At 41.1% G+C, this 18968-nt stretch overlaps 1 protein-coding gene across 4 annotated transcripts in view; it reads left to right on the top strand.

Moving 5' to 3' along the window:
* Positions 1-16492, top strand: part of kirrel1b (kirre like nephrin family adhesion molecule 1b) — a 92293-nt gene extending 75801 nt beyond the window's left edge. For 3 of the 4 annotated variants that reach the window (XM_077525533.1, XM_077525541.1, XM_077525522.1), the window contains exons 9-15: positions 616-742; positions 1884-1984; positions 4672-4888; positions 6349-6456; positions 7820-7947; positions 9072-9182; positions 10769-16492. In XM_077525533.1, coding sequence (XP_077381659.1) covers positions 616-742; positions 1884-1984; positions 4672-4888; positions 6349-6456; positions 7820-7947; positions 9072-9182; positions 10769-11371 — 1395 coding nt within the window. In that variant the 3' untranslated portion in view covers positions 11372-16492. The remainder of the gene's footprint in view (positions 1-615; positions 743-1883; positions 1985-4671; positions 4889-6348; positions 6457-7819; positions 7948-9071; positions 9183-10768) is intronic. The other variant, XM_077525549.1, reaches the window with a different exon arrangement.
* Positions 16493-18968: the final 2476 nt, after the last annotated feature.

The raw sequence follows: 18968 nt of genomic DNA, 5'->3' as shown, positions 1-18968 counted from the left end.
CCCTTGTGAGGAGTAAGCGGTTGAGAAAATGGCTGGATGGATGGATGGATGGATGGATGGATGGATGGATGGACGGACGGACGGACGGACGGACGGACGGACGGACAGATGGACGGACGGACGGACGGATGGATGGATGGATGGCTCTCTCCCAGTAGAGCTCATTGCTATCCAGCATTTTGTGGCACAAAGGAGACACACAACTAAATCCAAACTTTCCTGTATACAGTAAAAAGGGGACACTGTAAACAGTCGGACATGAACACAGAGGAGAAACCCATGTCGCTGGGAAATTCTCCAGAAAGCCTTCGATCTGTGTTTAAAAAAAAAAAAAAAAAAGCCAGACTTCATAAATGTTTGCTTAGTTGTAAAGTAGACACTTTGTAGAAAGACTCTCCGTGTCTTAAATCTTTAATTCATGCCCAACAGTTTAAGAGAAAGCTCCAGGAGAAAAAGCTAATGGAGCCTGCTGAGTAAATCAACATGTTTTATGAATTAAATATGCTGCTCTCGCTTGCTCGCTCGCCCTGTCTGGCTCAGCTCGATACGCCTCCCAAGCAGACTCCGCTGTTTACTCTCGTCTACGCTCGTCTACGTCTCTGTTTGTGTGTGCAGGTGCTTAGTAACAACAACCAGCTGTACTTGAAGTCGGTGAGCCAGGCGGACGCCGGCCAGTACGTGTGCAAGGCCATCGTGCCCCGTATCGGCGTGGGCGAGACCGAAGTGACGCTCACGGTCAACGGTGAGTCGCCATCTACCAGTCCGTGGATCTCTACCAACTTTTTCCTTCTACCTGTCTACCTACCCATTAACCCATCAGCCGGTCTGACCTAATGACCCACCTACCTTATCTGCTCATCTATTTAACTCATTCACTGCCTTTGACTATGGAGGACTAAAAGTGCCAAAATTCAAAATAAATAAATAAATGTCTAAAAGTGAAAATAAAAATGAATATAAAAAATATAATTCCAAAATTATATCTAAAAAAAAAAAATAAATATAAATGGAAATAAATCCATTTTTATTTTCACTTTTAGTCATTTATTTAGACATCTATTTATTTATTTATTTAGACATCTATTAATTTAGTCATTTATTGAGTCATTTATTTATTTTGAATTTTGGCAGTTTTGGTGCCGCACGGACAAGTGGAAATGTTATTCAAATGAGGGGGCGGTCCTAAGCGTGTCTTGGGTTGTACTGCACCGTTGCAAACTGCCCGTCATTGGTCGAGTGAGCAGCTCAGCGAACAAGGAAATCTTGCCGGCTTGCAATGGACGACGATCGTGTCCACTGTCTGCTCTCACTTGTTGTCTAACAACTCAAGTTGCAAGTTGAGGTGACACTGGACACGATCGTTGTCAATTGCTGGAGCGCTCCATTGCAAGCTGGCGAGAATTCCTTGAAAAATGTTGATAAAAAGCCTTTTTAATTGTGATTGATCGTGATTAATCAAAATTATAAGCTATGATTAATCTGTTTAAAAATTGAATCATTTGATAGTTCCATTTTTTTTCCCCCAGAGGATATCAAATACGTGAGTAACGTTATTATTGTCTGTCTACATGTGTTGCTGCAACTCTGCTGAAATTGATGCTACTTTTGTTAGCCTGTCTGTGGTGTTTCCTATTGTGTTAGCATTAAGATAACCATCTTTAATGTAGACAATGTGTAATTATCTTTGTTATGGTTAGTTTGATAGTAAACTTAATTAAGTCAAAACATAAAAACACCAAAATAAAGGCTTTTGAAAATCTCAAAAGTCGAGTCACTCGTAAGCTGAGGTACCACCATACTTGCCTACACGTTTATCTTGACCAGCCATCAGACTACCTACTCCTCATCAGACTGCCACTTCTGTTCTGTCTTGCTCCGGCCAGGCCCGCCCATAATCTCCAGTGATCCGGTCCAGTACGCCGTCCGGGGTGAGCGAGGCGAGATTAAGTGCTACATTGCCAGCACTCCCCCACCGGACAAGATTGTAAGTCCATCCACACAGAATCTGTCTCTCATTTATGTCTTTTTACCCACAAGAAAAGTAATCGGCGCAGATTACCAGCACGAACACAAGAACACAGTCGACTGCTCTCTTTCACGCTGGCTCGATTTATTGTGCATCAAGTTTTTTTTTCTTTCCCTGAGTGTCGCGTTCGCAACCTCTTGAATGCAGCGTGAGTTGTATTCTTTGTAGAAACGTGCTATTTTTTTCTGTACAAAGACAACTTGATGGAACTACACTCTAGCACAAAGTGATGGATCATTTCAAAGTTTGCATGCGTGAGAACATTGTCAAACGCCTAAAAAAAAAAAAAAATGCGTTTCAGCTGCTCCTCTCAGCGGCAATTATCCAATTTTTGCTGCGCCAACATGACAGAAATCAGAGCTTTTAGGAGGCTCCAGAACCCCCGTAGAGCCGCCAGCGTATAATGTGATACGACATTATAGTCGCGGCTTAATGCACAGACACAAGGACTTATAAAAAATGGAGTGTGAGCCATGTGTGTGTGTGCGCCACGAGATATTCCTAAATAAATCCGTCTGTGTGCACATTATTCTCCATAAAGAGGGAAGATCTGCAGGAATTTATGAGGTGGAAGCGACTATCGCGAATGTAAGGCGTGGCTAATCACATTTCAGTTATATTTTAGCCGTTGCAGTCCCACTAAGGCGAGTACGAAAGCGCTGAGGGGTGACCAGCTTTTGCTACTTTTGCTAACTATCAATATGACGGCTCTGCCTTCATGTGTAACATGATGTCTTTTCTACCTCAAGATACAATATGACATGCTCCAATTCCGATAGCAAATCAGTATATATATATATATATATATATATATATATATATATATATATATATATATATATATAAAATCTTCTAATTTTCTGTTCTTTTATAATCAGCAGTAGAAAAAAGGTAGGTTGGGCAGAATCCATCGTTTCTCCCAAACTGTGTTGATCTTATATCTAAAGTGATCAGCAGTGTTCTGGGTTTGGTCATGTGACGTTCACAAGCTGACCCTTGATTGGTTGGTCCCTGAGCCCTGATCACGTGATGTTCAGTTGACAGCAAGCGGGAAAATGCGTTTTGAAAGATATTATGTCTACATAATAAATAATGTTATCATTAGACAAAATATTAATTTTTACTGCTGAATGTGGCTAAATAAGTAAATCATCCCTTTAAATTAGGATGCAATGCACTTCAATTATGATGTGATACAATATGATAGGTTCACTCTAATTGCAATTTGACATTATTCATGTTATTTGTGAAGTCCCTCCAGGTTTGATGAGATGCGTTCCAGTTATAATAGAATACACTCCAATAACAATTCATTCTGATTATGCTGTAAAAAGGCTAAAATACAATTCAACTTACTTAAATTTTGATGCAATACCATACGATTTATTAACCTTGGTCTGCAAGCTGAATTCTCGCGGTATTTTGAGTTCACAAACTCCGATTCTGATGCGATTCACTTTGATTACAATGACTCCTTCCAATTGTGATGTGATAGCAAGCAATTCAATCCATACGCTGTACAATGTGAGTCACTCTTCCTAATTCACTCCAGGGGTGTGCTCAAAAAATCGATACGGCAATATATCGTTGCGGGTCTCATTACAATACACGTATTGATACGCAGGGGTCAGAATGGATATTGCTCGTTAACTTTAAATAGGCACTTAACATTTGCCTTTGCAGCTTACATTGTACCTAAAAAATAAAAACCAGCAGCGTCTTTGAAGTTAAGCTCACCAGTGATTGGACACTGTGTCTTGCTAAGAAAAATTAAAGCAGAGGAAGAATATCAACATTTATTTACTTATAAACTTAACATGGCACGTGTCTTAATGTACCAATTTTCATATATTTTGTTTAAAAATGAAATAGAATGTGTTACATGAATATTTCCCCAAAATATTTCAAATAAGCACATTTTAGAGCTGTAATTTTACTTTGATATTTTTGCTCATCTTGGCCCATGCCTATTAATACATTTTCCCGGTGTGTCTGTGAAAACTGCTCCTTGTTCTGCAGTGCGTGCACATTTAAACCAGGCATGCCGCTTGGTGGTAAACCACAAGCTGCTAACAAAAATATTTTTGTCAGTCAGCATAACAAACATATCCTTTAGGTACCCATATGACTGTTGTTATAAAATGCAAGTAAATTAATGTAATATATCGGGATACGTATCGCCTTGATGACCAAGTATTAGGATACATATGTATCGCGATACGTATCGTATCGTGACCCCTGTATCGCGATACGTATCGTATCGTGAGGTTGGCGGCAATACCCAGCCCTAGTTCACTCCAACATCGATGTGATAATGCGATACCATTTGATTATAATGAGATACCATATGATTAACATCAATTGTGACGTAATGTGATTCATTCAAGATTCCATTGTGATACAATACTTATCACTACACGTGATCCGATTCACCCCCTTTTTAATACGACATTACTCAGTTACAACGTGCGCATTTTGAGAACCTATCTCAAATTATATCCGTTTTTCAAGTCCAGCCATTACGTCGGTAGTCAATTTTAATGACACCTCACCACGTATCTGGCTCTTATTTTCTCCACATCCCTAATGGCGAGTTGACAAGGCCCATAAACCTTCAACGACGCGTGCGTGCGTGTGTGTGGTAGGTGTGGGCGTGGAAGGAGAACGTGTGGGAGAAGGAGAAAGGGACGCTGATGGAGCGCTACACGGTAGAGCAGAGCAAGCCGCCGTCACAGGGCGGAGCTGTGCTGTCCACGCTGACCATCAACAACGTCATGGAGTCGGACTTCCACTCGCCGTACAACTGCACCGCCTGGAACTCGTTCGGGCCCCGCACCATGATCATCACCTTGGAGGAGACCGGTATGGAAACAAAAGGCAATTTTGTTTTTGAATTATTTATTTGTTTAGGTTGATGTTCATTTTGGTGCGGTCAGTATTGAATATTTTTAGAATCAATGAATCTATCGATTATTCAATTGATTAATCAGATACATTTTAATTTTGCGTTATTGTATTACAAATGCATTTTTGTCCCTGATTACTGTTTATGAAGCAGTCATTGGTGTTTATTTCATACTTTGTATTTGTTACTGGTTCGGTGATTGCTTTCCAAAATAAAACAAATCCAAAGTAAAAATGTCTCATTTTGATTAAAGTGATACAAGACTTATAACTGCATTGTGTATAAAGAATAAAATTGCAAATATCTCTGGCATCTTATCCCCTGAATTTTCTTTTAAACCGATTAAGTATCAAAATAAAAACATACCGTGGTGAACGCCATTATCCTTAACAACAGTCGCCTTCGGTCATTGCAAAGGGAGTTTGCTGACGTAATGGGCACTGTCTTCTATCGCAATATTGCTCAACACGTCAGGGATCATTCTGTGTGGGGGTGGGGCATTGCCTCTCCTAATGTGGGCTCAAGCCAAGTCAGTGGCTAAAGCGTGTTTAGCAAACGACATGTTGCTTAGCCTAGCAGAGTAAAAGTCATCTGGATGTTTACCTTCCAGGACTGGTTAGGGACCGCCCACAAATTACATTTCCAGTGTGAACAATGTCGCTGGTGACTTGACTGGTATTTTGAGCCTCTGTAACACGCAACTTGGAGACACTCCCCAACTTCGACTCGCTATGAGACGTCCGGCTGAATGTGTCCTACTTATCGGCCGGTTTCATCTTCACTTTCAGCTGGACGCAAATATTTGATGAGTAGTGCTTTTAAAGAAGTGTTCCACCTTTGATTTCTGCTATGCTATAATAATGCTGCATTCGAGGATGGTCAGAAGTCGGATATATCCGAGTTGGTTTTTCCCAGTTCCGACCTCAAAGCGTTCGAGGCGAAAGTGAACAACCAAAATGGCGGATAGCGTTTTATATTTTGATTCTTAAAACAAATTTTTGACTTCCAGCAAACTCATCTTCTCGTAATTTTGCTTCATTTATTGTTTTAATCTTATTAAATTAAATCACAATTAAATCACAATTCAGCATTCCCACATTATTGTGATTTTTATTCTCCACACTTTTTTTTTTGCCGCTAACAACTTCCACATAATACTTCCAATTTACATTGTTCAAATTTCAACTAGCTTCAAAAATTCACACCTCCCGGGTTATATATCGACTGATTCCACATTACTTAAGGTGCACGATTACACACTTTAACACCTTTGTGCAAAACGTGTTGAATTTCTCTTTTTCCATTCTGCTTTTGTGTTGACCTAGGGTACCTTAAGGCAACATCTATATTTTTGACCCATAGTGTAACCTTCGTACAAAACTCGATACTCGGATGTCATTGTTTTGTTGCTTTTCAGACATCGTCCCGGTGGGCATCATCGCCGGGGGTACGGTGGGCTCGTGCGTCCTGCTGCTCATGCTGCTGCTGGCTCTCGCCTTCTTCCTCTACCGCCAACGCAAAAGCAGTGAGTTTCTCGTGTCCGTCACTCAGCTTCTGCGACATATGCCGTCCGCTTTGGCGTTCTATTCAAATGAGACTCATGAATATTCATACAAATGTGGCAAACAGCCTCCAAACGCCCACACGCCAACCTCTCAGCATTCAAATAATTGTTGATATGCCCGATAAAGAAAAACGCGGAAGACAAGGTTAGCCTTGAATTGATGAATTTTCTGTGCCATATACACAATGTCAAATCCAACCGAAGAATGCAATTTCTGTAAAAATTGTCTCTAGATGCCACAATACTGTGCCATTAATTAAAATTGAAGAAAATTGAATGTTAGAGAGTGGGGGGGTTAACGTAATTGATGGATGCACTTTTTTTTTTTTAATGCATCCAATTTTGGGACGAGTAAAAATTGTGGAAATGTTGAGAATGTAAAAAATACTGGTGTCCGGAATGAATTGAAGAGTTTGATGTTGATAGGGTGAGAAATGTGTGAAAAATAATAACAAATGTTGATGTTTGAATACTAATCAACACTTCAAATTAGGGTGTCAAGTTAGGGTTTCATATTAAGGTGTAAAGTTGGAGTTTCAAATTAAGATGACAAATTAAGGTTTAAAATTAGGCAGTCAAATTAAGGTTTCAAACTAGTCAGGCTTTCAATTTAGGTTTTCAAAACAGGGTTTCAAATTAAGGTGTAAAATTGAGGTTTCAAACTGAGATGGAAAAATGAGGTTTTCAATTATAGGTGTCAAGCTAGGTTTCAATTGTGTATGTCAAGGAGGGTTTCCAGTTAGGACGCCAACTTTGGGTTTCAAGTTTGGGTTTCAAATTAGGGTCTAAAATTGAGGTTTGAAACTAAGGTGGAAAAATAAGGTTTCAAATTAAATTTGTGGTGCCAATTAAGGGTTTCAATTGAGTATGTCAAGTCAGGGTTTCCAATCATGGTGTCAAGTCAGGGTTTCACATTAGGCTGTCAAAGTCAGGATTTCCATTTGGGGTTTCACAGTTAGTGTTTCCAATTAGAGTGACAAGTTAGGGTTTCAAATTGGACAGTCAAGTGTTTGAATTTGGTTAGTGTTTTAAACTAGAATTAAAATTACAGCCAGTGTTTCGAATTAGGGTTTAAAAGTACGCTTAGGGGTTCAAATGTAATTTTTACTTGATAATTAGGGTTTTAGGACAGTAGTAATTAAAGTTAAGGTTTCTAATTGGGGTTTGTTGAAACCCAAACTGTAGTTTGAACCTTAACAAATTTTGTCGTGTTAGGGTTTCAACGGATAATGACAATCACTGATAGCATTTTGGCTCTCGACTTGGCGAACCTTAACGTGGAGCTTGAAGTGGCGGCGTTGTGAGCCTGGAAATGACCTTGCAGGTCGTCGTGGTGTGACGCTGGGCAAAGCCGACATCAAAGTGGAGACGGTCAACAAGGAGACGCACAGCCTGGAGGAGGAAGCGGCCACCGTCTCCACTGCCACGCGCATGGTCAAGGCCATGTACTCGGTGAGTATGTGCGCACCTTGACAAATTGTAGAGAAAACGACTACGCCACACCTGGGCAAACTTCGGGCTTTTTGGGGGGTTTTTTTGGTCAAATTGATTTTTTTTTTTTTAAAGAGACAGATGAGCCAGCTCATTTGTCGATGAAGTACGAAGAATGGAAATACATTTTACCAATCGTAAAATATATATTTTTTAATTTTAATTATTTTAGAATTTATAATTATTTTACCAATACATGTATTTGTTAGTCTAACATTTGTAGAGTATAAATTATTAATTTTCGTATGATTGATTAGAATTAAATGAATACGTAGATGTCAAATGTGTAAAATCATTTCTTGGTAATATGTACTCCATTTTCTTATGTTATTTGTCATTTAATCCCAATTCATTAGTCAATTATTCAACAGTATTTTAAAAAGCATTAAAGTAGTTTATATTACTACTATTTTGTATTGCATACAGTCAACAATAATAGCCAATTAAATTATTAAAATACTATAAATACAAAATTTAAATATTTAAAGAATACTTGTATTTTGTAGTATTTACAATAAATCAGTTAATTCATGAGAAATGAATTTTAAAAAGATTAGACGACAAAATATGTGTAAAAGTGAACATTTTATTTTTAATAATAAATTCTTATTTAGTTTTTACTTCTAATTAAATAATAATTGAATAAAGAATGCATTATATAAAATATTGGGATGTTTGATATCACTTTTTTAAAAAGACCGATCCTCTTGATACAAAAAACAGAAACCAATGGCAGGTCATTTTAAAGATAGACCGAAATATCCCATTGTACCATTTTTCCTTAAAATTGCATGAAATTAATGCCAATTTTCTATTCTTCTAATTTCTAGTTCCTGATCATAAAACCGACACCTTGAAATAAGGCCAGGTATCGGCCCGATGACGATACCTGGCATCGGTACTCACCCCTCATTTGCTTAACTAATCGCATTTGATCGAATTCTTCATCAGTAAGTCAAGCAAGAATTGAATGAGCTAAATGAATAAAAGTTGCAACTCTGTTCTCCTCCCTGTCTTCCTCCTTTCTCGACGTCTGTCCCTCCTTCTCTCCCTCCGTCTGTGTGTTTTGTCGTTTGACGGTTTAGTTTCTGCCCTCTGTCTCCCTCTCTCCCTCCACTCAGCCCTTCAAAGACGACATGGACCTCAAGCAGGACGTGCGCAGCGAGAGCGACACGCGCGACGACTACGAGCTCAAGGTAACACCTGGGGATGGGGGTTACAAATTAGGGCTTCAAATGAGGGTTACGCTTTCAAGCGAGTCTTAGAAATTTGTAACTTGGCTAGAGACAGATGGATATTACGTATCCATCTCGTACCGCTCCACAGTAATTTCGTCGGCAAAAGGCGGGACATTCTGTACAATAAATCGAGCTGATTGGACGATGCGACATTCTACACGTTTGTTTTAACCAATCACGGCCACGGGTGAAAATGTCATCTCCGTTCATGTCGGGGAAAAGCACGAACATCTTACCAGATAGAAATGCACGAAGCGCCTCTCGCTGTTCAACATTCAACAAGTTAACGGTGAGTAATTCTGCGAGAACAAAATTTATTGCAGCGTCCATTCATCCATGTTAGGTTAGGTTAGGTTTGTTAGCCCCTGCGTCGGCGCTGGCTTCCTGGTTTCGTCACAGTTGCATATCCTGCCCCCAAACACAATGTCCCTCTGTGATTGGTCTGGTGGTTCGGGAACAGCGGTTATCTGCGGGAGCGGTACAAGATGTCTTCTCTGGAGTTAAGGTTAAGAAATTGGGTTTAGAGGTACAAACTAGGATTAGCGTTTCAAGGCCTGGGGTCTGAAGTTAGGATGTTAAACTTAGGTTAGGATTGCAAATGAAGGATTCAAACAAGCTTGTCAAAATATATTTAGGATTTCAAATTAGAGTTTCAAATTGGAGTTAGGGTTTCAATATGGATTTGGGTTTCAAATTAGGGTGAGTGTTTCACACTCGGTTTAGGGTTTCAAACTAGGGTTAAATTTCCAAACTAGTATTTCAAGTTTGAGTTAGGGTTTAATTTTAGGGTTTACAAGGCAGATTAGGGTTTCAAACCAGGGTGAAGGTTTCAAGTTAGGGTTTCAAATCAGGGTTAAGGTTTCAAATTATGGATTTAAGCTTGAGTTAGGGCTTCAAACTGATTGGAGCTTCAAATTAGAGTTTCAAATTATTGTTAAGGCTTTATTTTAGGGCTTTGAAATGGAATTAGGTTTTTAAACCATAGTTAGGGTTTCAAAGTAAGGTTTCAAACTTGAGTTTGCATTTCAAAAAGTTCTAGTTTCATATAAATTAATATTGGGGTTCCAAATTAGTGTTTCAAAATTGGGTTAGGGTTTGAAACAGGGATTGGGGTTTCAAATTAGGGGTTCAAGTCAGAGTTAGTCTTTCCAAGTTAGCGCTTCAAACTAGAGTTGGAATTTCAACTGAACATTAGGGTTTCAAACGAGAGATAGAATTTCAAGTTTCAAATTAGGGTTTCAAGTCAGGGTTACAGTTCCAAAGTAGTGTTTCAATATATGCAATATAAGTTTTAAAGCGGGATTAGGGTTTCAAATTCAGGTTTCAAACCAGGGTTAGGTTGTGATTCTAGTATTAGTGTTTCGAACTCAGGTTATCGGTTAAAATTAGGGCTTTAGCAGTGTTAGAGTTCAAGCTTGTGACACAGTTACAAGCTACAGTTTGAAATTGGGGTTCCAATGTCGGGTTACGCTTTCAAACTCAAGATTTGGGTTTCAAGTCTTCATTTAGCTTTCGGAGGCTAATATTTGTGTTTGTGATTTCAGGATCCGACAAACGGCTACTACAACGTGCGAGCGACCACCCACGACGAGGCTCGCCCTCAGTCCCGTGTCGTCCACTACCAGGGAGACTTCCGCTCCCCGAACACCAACAACGGGGCGGGCGGTGGTAGCGGCAGCAGCGCCGTGTCCGCCGCCCCGACTTCCGCCCCCAGCGGCGCGGTCCCCCCCAGTGGGGTTCCAGGCTCCCGGGCCGGCTGCTATGACCCGCGTCCCCCTTCCCGCATGTCCCACTCCACATACGCCCAGTTCAGTACCCTGTCCCGGGCCGCCGCCTCCGCCCAGCAGGCAGCGGCCAACCCGCCAGGGGACTACCCGGAATGCGGGCTGCTGGACTCCAACACCCAGCTGGCCTACGACAACTACGGTTACCCCTCGCAGTACCACGGCTACCGCATGGCTTTCGCGCCACCCATAGAGGAGGGGCCGTCCTACGAGATGTATCCTACGGGACCAGGGAGCGGACAAGGGCAGCAGAGCCCCGAAGCGGGGCTGGGGAAGTACGGCACGGCCACCCGCTTTTCGTACTCATCGCCCCCTTCTGACCACTCACAGAGACACACTCAGAGGATGCAGACTCACGTGTGAAGGCAAAACCACATGCGTTGATTTGAGCAATATCCATGCTTGTCGGCGCACACTACAATCAACAAAGAAGAGCACTTCCGACCAATCACTCGCCTTTTTGGGGAACATGAACTTCAACTTCCATCTCGGTGAAACGTGTTTCACGAGTCCCCAAAATGCATGCCGACAAATGTATGAAAATTGAACAGGAAGTCGGCCATTTTGTGTCAAAGCGCTCATTTGGGGGTGAACACCGACAAGGGTGCCTCCCGCCACCAAGTCCACTGATCGACATGAAATTCAGTGATCATAACAAGATGCATAAAAAGTCTTGAGGTCCCACATTCAAGATTGAACCGAACGTCGGCCATTTTTAAGGAATTCTGACTAGGAACTAAGTGCGGGACATAACTCCATTCTAGTCTAGTCTATTGTTGAAAAAAAAAAAAATACTGGCCACCACTCTTAACCAAACAACACAAAATTTAAAGGACATTTATCATAACAGGACACAGGAAAAAGTCTCCAGTACCCATGTCCAAAATTTAACAGGAAGTCAGCCATTTTGGGTAAATTTCAGAGCTTGGACAAGAGAAACTGCCCCAAATTAGCCCCATTCGGATACAGATATCCGGATGTTAGTTCCTTGACCAATTTTTCCCCAACAGTTATTGAGCCAAGCCATCCACTTAAGCTAACGGAACACCACCAATGAGAAAAGTTCTGCTAAGTATGAATTCTGAAATAATGACGATCCCGTCTCAATTTACTCACAAATTGGAAAAACGTTTAATGGTTCAGGTCATTATGTATGGTATCGTAGATAGACGGCCGAATGTGGGTTGACCGGATACGGGTACCTAATAATATACGATCAGGCGATGGAGTAGCTGAGACGTCTCCGCAATGTCTCCTTTGTCTTCAGCAGGTCTTATGGAGATGTCTCCCCAGTCGTAGAATTAGTCTGTGCAGCGTCTCCAAGACCTGTGCAATAGCTCCCAGAAAAAAATTGAACTGAATCAAATCGAATCATGCTTGAATTTACCCTCATTTCCTGGCGAGCCATTTTATCCAGGAGAGGTCGCCGACGTCTCCGCGACTATCAGAGACTTGAGTCGTCAACGGGAGACATGGACAGTAAGTAGTGATAGGGAAATGAAGCTTCATGAAGCACTTGTGATATTTTTTGACTCCTCTAGATGACACTCTTGGTTTAAAGCTGTAATGGAAATGAAATCAATTTCCATTGCACTATCCATTATCTTTAAACCAAGAGTATCATTTAGAGGAGCCAAAACATATCACAAGTGCCTCATGAAGCTTCATTCTCACATTACTCCCAGTGAGACAGGCCCTTCAGGCAGATGGCCGACACTAAATTTGAAAGCTTTTCCGCCGATGCCACCTGTTTGGGTTGTCGAAGTTCAACCTTTTTGAGAATTTACAGTGAACAAAAAATGTCTTTAATGCAGAATTCCTTACTTTTATTTGGACATTTTGTAGAAAAACAAAGCAACATATCTTTCCATGCACTGCAGCAAAATGGCAGCTTGTTGAAAACACACAAACCAGTGAGGGGTGTCTCTTTTCCAGGAACAGGTAGCAATGTGTCATGCAAATTTTCTACGCTCATGGCGCATTTCGACGGCGGCTTTTTAGTCCATTTGATGACTTGCAGTTTGTTAAAAAAAATAAAAAAGAAAAAAAAGAAAGAAAGAAAAAGGAAAAATACCTCCGCACCCTGGATCCTCAAGTGTCAAAATGTGTTTGTTTATTGTCACTTGCACAGTAGAATAGTTTTGCTTTTCTTTCATATTTATACTGAAACGGGGTCTGTTGGTGGGGTTGCTGCATAAAAAGAACATTTATTGTATTTTTATATATATATAAAAAAAAAAAAATGTGGACCAAAGGTTCCGAATTTTGTGTGAAGAGAACATTTTCGCCAGGGATGGACGATGAACATGCAGCAAAGAGGGCAAATGGGGGGGGGTCTTTTTCCCCCCCCTCTTGAAGCAGAGCCCCTCAGACCACCAGTCCCCATGACTGGAATGCCTTTTTTGACAAAAGTCACATGACGGCTCGGACAGCAGGCGACTGCTCACTTTTGACGGAGTCTTAACATATCAAGGTGAAGCCGCAGAGGCTCCCGCGAGCTCATTTTGGTACTGTAATTGACATGCCAATAAAATGTAAATGACATGTAAACTACATGTAAAATACATGTCAACATGTAATGCTTCCTTACTGCAGCAAAAAAAAAACAAATTGGTCGTGTTTTTTTGTTTGTTTTGTTTTTCTGAGTTTATGGTCTTTAATCTTTGCTATTTGTAAGTGACTGGCTTTCAATGTTCACTCTTGGTGTCCCATACATAGTATATTGACCTTTTGCTCAGCCACGCCCTTAAAATGCAAACCGGCCAATTAACATGCAGCACAGAACAGCAGGCCATGGGTTAATGAAATGACACACATTTTTACATCTTCCCCTATGTTTTGGATATATTTTTGTCTTTGCTGTTGTGTTAAAAAAATAAACAAAAAAACTAGCATTTCAAATTCGGATTTCAAGACAGTATTAGGGGTTTAAATTAGGGTTTAAAGACAGTTGAAGATTGAAAACTGGTTTGAGGTTTTGTAACCAGAATTGGGGTTTCAAGCATGGGTTAGGGTTTCAACTTTTGTTACAAATTCAGGTTAGGTTTTTAAGGTGGAGTTGAGGTTTCCAACAATAGTCAGGGTTTCAGTTCAAGGTTAGGGTTACAATTTTAGTGTCTCAAGCTAAGATTGGTGTTTCCAAATTAGGGTTATCAGTTACACTTCAATATGAGGGCTCCAAATGAGAGTTAATGGTTTCAAATTGGGGTTTGAACTTAAGATCTGCCCTTGAGTTGTAAACTACATTCTGAACTAAGTAACTTAACGTTAAGTGTTGAATTGTCCTTTTTTTGTTTTCTTCATCAGAACAAGCCGTCCGCAAAGTCGAGCCAAATGAGAACGTGGCCAAGCTCGCACGCTGAGCCACCAGTGGCTCCATCCGATTATCTTGACGTCGTTTGCATTCTGCTGCTGCCAAAACAGTAGCCTCCTGCACGGAGAGGTTGACAGTGATCGTAATGCGTGTGCAAGTTTCAACACAGCTTGAAATCTCTCAGAACAGAATCAAGAAAAAACGGTAGAAATAGTTTTGACTGATGTTTTGACCAAAATCACTAAAGAGTTGCTAACTTAACCTGCGAAGCTAGCGTCCATTTTTTTCCTGTGCTCGAGCTACACACTTGAAACTGTGTCGCTAGGTGAAGCGTAAAAAAACAGTGCTTGCAAGTTGGTTTGCCAAGTTAATCTGCTTTACCCCCGCCCCCCGCTGCTAAAACAAACGTGTGTTCAGTAGCATGAAAAAACACGGGATGAAGGCAGGAGAGTTGCTAGCGGAGAGACCTGCTAACTTCTCTACATGGCTATCTCACTTGTTTTTATTTCCCCTCTGGTTGTTAGGGAGAGACACGAGTAACTGTGGAAGTGTGTTCAGGAGCATGAATACAGAAGTGAGGCAGAAGAGTTGCTAACAGAAGCATAAAAACATAAAGTAGACTTGGAGAGTTGCCAGCGGGTTTGGAGGAACATGTCAATCATGATTCCCCCCACCCCTCTGGTTGTTAGAGACAAACTGGCAACTATGTAGATGAGCGTTCAGGCGCAAAAAGAACAAAAACTAAGATGTTGTTGCTAAGTGGACGTTAGCATATACGCTAATCACTGGTTTTGTTTCCACTGGTTGACTTGTGATAGGGACAAACTGGTCAGACTTTCAAAGAATGTCCAAAAGCAGGAAGAGAAGGATGAAGGTGGGCGAGATTCTAGCATATTGACATGTTAAGTCTCAAGGTAGCTGTCTGTAGAATACTGTTAGCTTGAAATCACGAATGGAAGGAAATGTGCTCGTGGATGACCAGCCATCTCAGTCTATTCCACTGATCTGTATATATTACCTATCCGATAGGCCAAGACTTTTGAAGCCACGAGGCCGCCATATTACTCCTCCTAAGAAACGTTTCTTGGCATACCATCCTATACATTTACAGTATCGAAATTGGAGAACATTTGAGACCGTACTTAGTAGCAACAGCATGATTTATGATGTTTTAAATTTGTTAACATTTTACAACTTGCCTTAAATCAGTGCTTCTCAATTATTTTCTGTCATGCCCCCCCTAGGAAGAAGAAAACATCTCGCGCCACCCCAACCCCCACATACACTTCGTCATATTTCCTCGTCTTAGCTTTCGGGCGACTTTCGTTTGTCTCTTTATCACCGTCCCTCTCCGCCTCTCTTCTCATCCCTGTTAAGTATTTTTTCATGGTGTCACTTGAGGGTCTGCTACACTTCGTGCCTACACTTCATACTCTGTGCTGTGTGCAAAACGAGCATGCTCAGTGCAAACAAAACCCCTACACCACCGAGCGAATGCTCCCTGCACACACTCTGCCAATGACAGCGCCACTGCCCCCTAAAGTAGTGGAGGTTCAATTTATTGTCTTTATTCTAAGACAGTAAAAAAAAAAAAAAAACTGAAAATAAAAAAAGCATGTTACCCGAGGTCAAACGCGCAACCCTTGACAAAGCCTTTTCAAAATTAAAATAGTGACCATCCCGACACCCCCCACAACCCCTAGCCCTATACTAATAGCCTACGAGCTGTATATGTCTAATCAGTACATATACGTAGTCTGCTCGCGAGATGGGAGGAGTAAGATGGCCGCCCTGTGGTTTGCACAGGCGTGTATGGGCTATCAGCTATCAAGTAATATATCAGTGGTTTATTCAGCGACGTTTACCTTCTACCAATTTATTAAAAAAGCCGAGGAAACAACACAACTTTTAAGCTAACTTAGCTAGCCGATCTGCTAGCACCTCTTTTCTCAAAATGTCAGTAATTTCCACAGAGGCAACAGCAGGTGTTTTTGTTGTATTGATATTGACAGTCGAGATCGTATCGTCTCCAAGGTTCAAGTCTTTCCTTTTCGATTTCTTTTTTGTCCTTGAGTTTTATATATATATTTTTAAGATGACGTTTTTTCCATGTGTCAAATTGTATGTTATTTTTCACACAACTCCAGAAAATAAAAGTTTCGTACAATATGCATATTTGAACTTATTTAATTAGTTGCTTGATGGTTTTTGTTTTCTGTTTAAAAATTATTCTAGGTAGTTATAGTAATTTGTTGACATTGAATTTGGTTGTTGTTTTGTTTTTTTGTTTTTTTTTGGGGGGGGGGGTAGGGGTGGGGGGGGGGGCTAAAATTGGGGGGGAAAAATATAAAATTGTTTTGTTGGCTTGTCAATTATTGCATCATACAACTCAGATTTTCTTTTTTTTTTTAAATTTTCTTGGTAATTTCTACATCTCCCTTTTCATTTTATAAAAATGTAATTTATTTTTCTTTTTTTCCAGATTTAATGGCCCTTGTTTCTCTTTTTTTTTTTGCTATCATCTTTTTGTGTGTGTGTGATAAAACTTTTGGAAGTGAGTCTTCCTGGCTAATCCCTTCATCTTCCTCGTCTCAATTTTGTACTTTTGACCATTTTTTTCCCCAATCACTTCTCTTTTCCGATGACTGTTTTTCTTCTTTTCTGCAGACTTCTTTAATTCTCTGTCACGATGTGGCGGTGTTGGAGGCAGGACCCAAATGCAGGGGGCAACAAAAAACAGGGCAAGGCAGGGATGCAAGTAAAAAAAGGGGATTTAATTAACAAAAAATGTAAACAAGGGACTATGGAAAAAATTAACAAGATCAAAAACAAACACAAGGCATGGCATGGAAAACAGGGACATGAACATGAACAGGCACAGTGACTCCACAAGAACCGAACGGAAAACAGGTGACTAAATACACACAGGCTAATTGACAATGACTAGACACAGCTGGGCAAGACACAAGTGGCAAGGGAAGCTGATTGGTGGATACACTGGGAAGGGAAGAAACACTCAGGTGGACGTGGTTTGACATAACGGGACAAGGGAAGAGACAAGGAACACATGACAAACAACCAAAAACACCAAAAGAAAACAAAATCCCACCCCCCATAAAACCAAAACATGACATTCTCAGGTTTTTCATCATCTCATTTACCAGATTGCTAAATAAAATCAGACCAAAAAAATCTATTTAAATGCTTTCATTTATTGAAAATAATTGGGTATTTTAATGAGGCAGAAATTCATTAGCAACCTGGTCGTTTTGTCTGTTTTTCATGTTTATTTCTGCACCTACCTCCTCTCAAATTTTTGCTTTTTCCACCCAACATTTTCCCCCATTTGTCTTTCTGACTGCTTGTTTCTTCAACTTGCGCTTTTCCACATGTCTACTTTATCCCTCATTTTTCTCGCTATATCTTCTCTCCCAGTCACCTTGGGAGTACTGCTCTCCCCGTCTCACCTTGTTGCCCGGGGATGAAAAATGAAAAGAAAAGGAGCACGACTGACCATCTTTACTTAGCGCCACGTCGCTGACGTTCTGCTTTCTCCTCCTGGCTGAGGAGTAATGTCGGAAATAACCTTCACAGCTCCACTTCTCCTCCTCTTCCCCCCTTCTTCATTTTTATTCCCCCCTTCTCATCTCAAGCGGTCGTCGGGCGGATTATGGCCCCTCTCATGCCTGGCACCGCCGAAGATATATTATCATATTAGTGCGAAATGATGTCATGCAATTCAAGACGTTTGTCCTTCGCGCACCCTCTGAAGCCCCCCGTCCCTCGGACCCCCCCCCCCCCCCCCCCCCAGCCCGCTGATGATGTCACTGTTTTTTGTGTGTGGGATGATGTACGCGTCCCCCGCAGGCTCCTTTAGTTTGTGTGTGTTAGACCATGAAAGAGTTTTTAGATGAATAAAATCAACGTGAGGAAGGCAGCATACACCGTAATTTTGTGTGTCATTTCCTCTGGTGGACTTTTATTCCCTTCCTTTACATATCACTGCTTATTATTCATCCTCCATTTCCAGAGCCACTTCCTCCAATTGAAGCCAAGGCAGTTTGCTGCGCAGCGTGACAAAATGGCCGATGTCTGCTAAGCCAGATACTACGCAGCAACTGAGCGCACTCTGAGAGACGGCCATGTTGCAGGCAGGGAATCATGTGGCCTTGTGGGCATCGTAGTACTCCACCAGGTTGGTGGCCGACACGCCCGTGTTGCCCCCTGCCACAAAGACGCAGACATCAACCACCTGGATGCCAAAGTTACTGCGTGGACACTGCATGGAAGGTAAGAGCATCCAAGCTGTCACCGTCAAAACCGCCGATCTTCAGACGGACATCAACCACCTGGATGCCAAAGTTACTGCATGGACACTGCATGGAAGGTAAGAGCATCCAAGCTGTCACCGTCAAAACCGCCGATCTTCAGAAGGAAGAGGACGGTAAATATATGCCATATCATACGCTTACCCTGTTGGTTTGTTTTTACCTAACTTAGGCCTGGTACATGCATGAGAATTTTTTTAAAAATCTTAATGCTGTGATCAGACTGAACACAAGCTAACCGTTTCTGGTGGCACGTTTCCATATATAGTAAATGCAATGCACGTGGTCAGGCGCGGTTGCATACCAAAAGAAAAAAAAA

The sequence above is a fragment of the Festucalex cinctus genome, chromosome 1 (genome assembly GCF_051991245.1).
Source record: "Festucalex cinctus isolate MCC-2025b chromosome 1, RoL_Fcin_1.0, whole genome shotgun sequence".
NCBI lineage: Eukaryota > Metazoa > Chordata > Actinopteri > Syngnathiformes > Syngnathidae > Festucalex > Festucalex cinctus.
Note: the sequence above shows the minus strand (reverse complement) of the source record. Positions and strands in the feature narration are given on the sequence as shown.